General features: G+C 38.0%; 1 protein-coding gene across 1 annotated transcript; it reads right to left on the reverse strand.

The window, feature by feature from the left end:
* Positions 1-433: 433 nt before the first annotated feature.
* On the reverse strand, positions 434-5986 carry LOC146516727 (uncharacterized). Its single transcript, XM_085162915.1, has 4 exons — positions 5893-5986; positions 4034-4496; positions 2346-2476; positions 434-1845 (listed from the first exon to the last, which is right to left on the reverse strand). Exons 2-4 carry the CDS (start codon positions 4486-4488, stop codon positions 1673-1675), a joined length of 759 nt encoding a protein of 252 aa, XP_085019041.1. The 5' UTR covers positions 4489-4496; positions 5893-5986; the 3' UTR covers positions 434-1672.
* Between the last annotated feature and the right edge of the window lie 857 nt (positions 5987-6843).

Consider the following 6843-nt stretch of genomic DNA (forward strand, 5'->3'; position numbering starts at 1 on the left):
AGTCTGGTGCAGGTCTACAATTCTTTTCCTGGTGTCCTTCAAAAGCTCTTTGGTCTTGGCCATGGCGGAGTTTGGAGTCTGACTGGTTGAGGCTGTGGACAGGTGTCTTTTATACAGATGATGAGGTCAAACAGGTGCCATTCATACAGGTAACGAGTGGGGACAGAAAAGCTTCTTACAGAAGACGTTACAGGTCTGTGAGAGCCAGGGATTTTCCTTGTTTGAGGTGACCAAATACTTATTTTCCACCCTGATTTACGAATAAATACTTTACAAATCCTACCATGTGAATTCATGGATTTTTTTTTCACATTCTGTCTCTCACAGTTGAAGTGTACCTCTGGTGCAAATTACTGACCTCTGTCATCATTTTAAGTGGGGGAACTTGCACAATCGGTGGCTGACTAAATACTTTTTTGCCCCACTGTAGATGGTGGTAATTCCCCAACAGCTGAGGCAGTATTTCTGTTCAGCTGCTTGAATTAGAGCTGAAAATCTGCACTTGAACAGGTTTTGATTGATTCATTTCAGAGCTACTATTGTGCTTAAAGAAAAAAAATGAAAATTGCTACTTGTTACCAATTGCTACTTCATATTAAAACATTTTAAATGGACCCATTTGATTATAAAAATATTGCCAACATTGCGTCTGTAAACATATTTAGTACAACTAAATGGCATTAATCAGCTCAGTGTCTTATTGCATTCTGAATTCAACACCAGGGAGAAATGGGCTGAGCACTATGCAAGTAAATGCCTCTGTCTCTCAAGTCCTTGGGAATGAACCCATTGAACTCCCCGAGGTGTATGGAAATAACTAGCAGATCTTATATCCACTCTGCCATCTAGTGGCCAGAAGCCATTATTGCTTCTAAAGATACGTTAAGTAGCAACAGATGGTAAGATTTCAAATCCATTTGTTTGTGGTTAAATGGTGAAAAGAAGGTGGGCCTTCTTGTTTAATAACATTTTTTGACAGTGGCGATGAAAACATGCAGGGTTTAAGCACAAGTTAGAAGAAAATGTGATTTATTATGGTAATAAAAATGACATGAACAACCAGAAAATCACTTTGTTATTACATAATCAAACCATACTTTCTTGGTTAAATCGACTATCCCATGAGTGTCAAATTAAAATAGTTACTTCATGTACTTGCTGTGAACAGGTGGTGTTTATAAACAGATTAAACAGATCTTTCAGCTCAAATGAGCAACTCATAACAACATGGTATTAACTTCAGGCATTTTAAAACACAAAGAAACAGTTAAAACTAGTATTTTTGCTCTTTTAGCACAGACAAGAAAAAGAATGGAAATATAAGATAAAAACGAAACAGGAAATGCATGACCTGTGTGAGAAACAGCACTAACTGCAGCAATGAAACTAAAAGTAGTAGTTGAAATAAAACCAACCTTTAAGATCACAAAATCCAAAGTATTTTGTTGTAATATAAAACAAATATAAAACCTGAATTTTAAATATAAAATAGAACCTACAATAAAAAACAACCAGATGGTAACCTAGACTCCACCGCACAATCTTTTACCAATAAAGTTAAATTTAATGTTTTCCACTAAACCAAATGAGAATGAAACAAATATTTTAGAAACAGATGTTGTTAATTCTCATATCAACCATTATTTTAACATATAGGCATACGCCCAGCTTACTAGTCAGCGTCTGCGAATTGGTCTGGCTCAGTGGGAATGATGTGACGGGACCATATCAAGGGGTGTGGGTGGTGCACCGCTGGGTTGTAACTGGCTGACACTGGCAGGGCTGCTGTGTCCCTTTGCTTCAGTGTCAGGTCTTGCAAAGCAAAACGGAGGACGTCTTCTGGACCTGAAACAGGCAGCAACACACGTCATGGCCTGAATCCTAAAAGTAGTACTGACACCTACAGTAACATCAGCTTCAATGAAAACAGGATGCTGAAGGACTGAAATTTGCTGTTTCTAATATTGATTTTTAATTTAGTATATATCCTGGCACTTTTATGCACAGTTGACCATTTAAATGAAAGGAAATGTAGATAACACTTTATAACTGCAATGAGCCATTTCAAAAGTGGCTCTGTGTGGCAAGACTCACTTTTCTAAGGACTTTGGTTTCAGCAGTTTTCCTTTATGACAGAAAAAGTAATGACTACTACTACTATTAATACACATCAGGTAAACTTTAAAATTCCCTTGTTTGACCTCAGTGGTAAAGATATATTCAGTAATCAACCTTACAACAACACTAATTTATAAACTTATTACTTATGCATGTATATAATAACTAAGACATTTAAATTCAGTACTGTAAAGAGAGTAGATGTCATGAAAATGTTTTTTCTTTACCATAAGGTCTGGCCCCAAAACACATGTTTTTCCAGTCAGAGCGTGTGCCCTCCTGGATCTCTTTTTCCCAGTCTTCCTCCGCTTCTGTGTGTGTGGGTGAAAGAATTTCCGGGTAGACGACTTCTTTGTCTCTGCAAGAGGGCTCATGTTAATTAAAGTGTTCCATAATCAGAGGGAAGGGAAATTAATTACATATCTGAAATACATTTCAGGTTGTTAAGAGGCAGTATTTTTGGCCACAGTTTACATCTGATGTGTGCATAAAACCATTAATGTTGGAATTAATGTAACTGTGTGCTTTAAAAAGTGCTCTACAAATAAAGGTATATTTATGAGTATTATAGAGTATTTGTATGCTTTAATTCATGCTGTCATTATGTGAATGAGATGAAAAAAATAATTTACCATTCCCATACGTTTTCACTGAATATAATAATTCAGTATGATATGCACAACTCATTCTTCACATCCATACTTGGTGCTGGAAGAAGCTTTGATGCATCTCTCCACTCAGTCTCAAGCATTAAAGAGCTATGGGAAGATGGGCTGTTTATACAAGAGCAGCTGGTCAGGGTGATAGAAGGGCAGCAGGACGGTTATCTGCTCTTTTGTGCAAAGAATTAACCTCCAGCGGGCTGCTCATGTACATGTTTATGTCGCTCTGATGCACCTGTTATCACTTTAATTTGCACCGAAACGAGTGAAATGGATTCACAATGATTTATGCTTTTTACCTGGACAGAATGATATCCCTTAAGTCTCTGTGTGTAAATCTACAGACAGATTTGAGCCTAACTATTATGTTTTTAGTGTTCATACTGTGCTGGCTGGAGATTTAAGAGACAGATATGCACAAGAATATTGATATCACTCTCATATGTTACTCACAGCAAGATAAGCCGTTATCTAAAATAATAACTAAAGCATTCAATATTCTGTCGTCTCAGCTGAAACTTCACTCAAGTTGGGACTGAAAGCATTTATTCTTCTACTTCATGAGTATAATTTTTGTACAGAAATAGTTTTAATGACTGTTTCCAATACAAAATTATAGTGTGAAATTGTCTGGACTACAGAAGCTTTTATAATTTCACATATTCAATCTATGGACACATCTGAATCCCCCTCGCTCTGTGCACAGTCCCACTGGAATGGCATTCCCTAGGCTGTTCCCATAAAGCTGGAAGCATAGAATTGAGAACTGCCCTTGCTTGAAGTAAAGGACCCTGGCTAACCCTAAAAAACAACCCCATAGCACTATCCCTCCTCCATCAAACTTTACAGTTGACTTTTATGCACCTTGTTCTGTACTTCAGGGCTGAGTTTCAATGGTTTGTAATTTATGAGGGAAGAACTTCACAAACTTAACCGATTTATTACAAAAGTGGCATCCTATTACAGTACCCCACTCAGATTTAGTGAGGTCTTTAGAACAACCCATTCTTTCACAAATGTTTGTATTTGTTTTTATGCAGAAGGGAGTAAACTTGACTCATCTCCATCATCTGAGCATTAAGTATTACTTATCTGTCTCAGGGCCTCTGCAGTAGTAAATCTTGCTACTCTAGGGCTGTTATTAATGGTCCACTGCAAAACCATTAAAAACATGTTGATTTGAAGTAGAATCAACACATATAGGTATATATAGGCTGGACTTGAGAACTTTAAGATTAAGATAAGTGATGCACCTCGTCTTGTGTCTCGATCTCCTCCATCTTTTCTTCTTCCCTGACGCTGATAGGCTGGGATCTGGTACCTTTTGGTCAATGTTACTGGGCGGAGCACTAACTTTGGCTGAGTTACCACTCAGAAGATCTTTACTGCCATTTCCATCAGATGCTGGGGCATCACAGAGAGCTGGAATTTTGCATGCTTGTTTCTTGAGGGTCCCTGAGGGTGCTGCTTTTGTACTCTTGCCTTTGTAGCCATAGTTAAAATAATCGTTAATCCTGTATGTGGGTTTAGGACCATGCTGTGTGCCAGCTGGTGTGCTCCTACTGATTCTGCTGGCAGAAGCTGAGCATCCATTGTAAACAACTGCTCCATTAACCAAACCTGTGTTGTTGATCAGATCATTGGTTTTACAGCTGTTGCGATAGGTTCCCCTTCTGTTAGGCTCAAAGTTCATACAAGCCTGAGGCATCGCTTCACCTGTGAAACAGATGGAAGAGATTGGCTGAATTTCTTAGATGATTTGTGTGAGTCGAGTGTGATTAGACCAAAAGTGACACAAATGTTATACTTGGACTTCTTTAGAGACTTTAGTTAATAATGAAAACATGTCATTAACGGCACCAACAGACCTCAGGTTATTTACATATCAAAGAGATTGCCTAATTCTTACAGTGACTGACACTGAGAACATAATACTTTCAAATGTAAATTACTGACAAGTCTCCTTCCCTTTATACTAAGGAATGTTGGTTTTAGTGACGTTTCTAAACATATTTCCTGTATTAAAGTCTGATTCACAAACATTTACTTTTAGTGTGAATAGGCAGCTTTGAGCTGACAAATCTGGATATCGTCTGATTAGCAGTAGCTTCATTTTTTTTCAGCATGACAATAATCCCAACCACACTGCCAATGAAGTAAACGCCACATGGAACTAAAAATCCCCCCCACCCACAGTGAAACAGTATCTGTAATGGATTGGTCTTCCCAGAGCTCTGACCTCATCAGTATTGAAACAGTGTGCGATCAATTTGTCAGAAGAGGGAACAAAAGCCAGCCAACATCCAAAAGCTTTTGGGTGTCCTTTAGGATGCCTGGAAAACTACTCCTGAAGACTACTTAAAGAAATTACAAGAAAATCTGTCTAAAAGAGGCATCCATACCATTATTGACTTTCATTAATTGTAAAAAACCTGTTTTTGCCTCTTATACTGTTTTTTCCATTTATGTTTGCAAATGCTTAATAAATCTCTGCACCCATCTCATTCTTTTTCCTTTTACAATACCAAAAAAAGATGGGGTGGCTCAAAACTTTTGCACAGGACTATATAAAAAGTCTAAACTTGGGGAATGGTTTTAATGAGGACTTAAAACTGTGCAATTCATTTTTTGTCTAGTGCATATACTGACTGATGATTGTTTTTGGTGAAATTTAGTTGGTGTGTAGAAAGCAATGGCGGTCCATTAAGCTAAACTTTCAGCCTAAACCTTTTCAGTCAACACCTTTCTTACTTTTTTCTGTCAAATAGTTATTTTCATTGGTATTAATAAAAAAATATACACAATAAATAATTTAAATCGTAAACAATGTTTCCTTAACAATAACCAAACATACTAACTGACACTTAGCTAGCTTTGTGCTCTTTTAACCCCAGTGAATGTAGGCGCCCTGTTTTCTGTTAGCGGGCTAACAACTTTAGCGCCGTTATCAACAGCTATCGTCATGCCGGCTGCTAAAAGTTTGTGAGCTTCCTGTGGGAAGAAAACAATAGGGAGCAGATAACATACACGGAAAGCACTAAGTTATGCGTTCACATGCAAGTTTACCTTAAAACATCACTCACATTATGCTTAACTTTAATTTAACTCTTACCTGCACCACACCAGCCGCGTGCAGCACCCAGGTGATCAAATGAAGCTGCGCAGTTCGCCGATAGGAGGCGCCAGAGTACACAAATACTGCTCCGAGAGCAGGTACAAATAAATATAAATGAAAGAAGATAAAGAATAAAATATAAAAATTAAACTAATGTATAAAAATAAATAAATGAATAAATAAATAAAACAATAACTGGCATTTATAATCCGCATTTATAAATTAACTGTAATGTAATTAGTCAAATTCAGTAAAACTACATGTATAAAAGCACCAGTCACAATCAAATCAGATAAAAATATTTTTACTGTCGTTGCTCCAAAATAATGTCGCAAGGAAGATTTATTTAATTATTGTTTTTGGTTTGTTTTTTCCCCTCAATGCCTGGCCCTACATGGGTATTGACCATACATATCTAAACAGCGCAGGGCAGCACGGTGGTGCTAATAGCACTGCTGCCTCACAGCAAGAACTCAGGTAAGGAGACCCTGGGTTTGAATCCATCATCTGGCCAGAGCCTTCCTCTGTGTTCTGTCTGCATGGGTTTGAATGTCCCCAGTAACTACAGTCCAAAGACATGTAGTTAGTGGAGTTAGGTTAGATGGTGATTCTAAATGTGAGCGTGAATAGTCGTCCAGAGTGAACTCTGCCCCTGACCCTATGGCAGATGGGTACTGGTGGTACAAGTAATGTATGACAGACCCCAAGTGATCTTGGTCAGGGTTTGAGTTCTGTGTGTAAAGAATTTGACATGTCGATTGCTTAAACATAGAAAAGAGTTTGAAGTTTCCATTTTCCATTAGAACCACCATGTGCTTCTTCTTTCAGCTGCTCCTTTTATGGGTCACCACAGCAGATTACCGCCTTTGCCACACCAACCTTCTGCATGTTTTTTTCAGCAATGATCCATGAAGCTTCTCAGTGGTCTTCCTCTTTTTTGTGTCTGAC

Source organism: Neolamprologus multifasciatus, chromosome 6 (assembly GCF_963576455.1).
Source record: "Neolamprologus multifasciatus chromosome 6, fNeoMul1.2, whole genome shotgun sequence".
Classification (NCBI taxonomy): Eukaryota; Metazoa; Chordata; class Actinopteri; order Cichliformes; family Cichlidae; genus Neolamprologus; species Neolamprologus multifasciatus.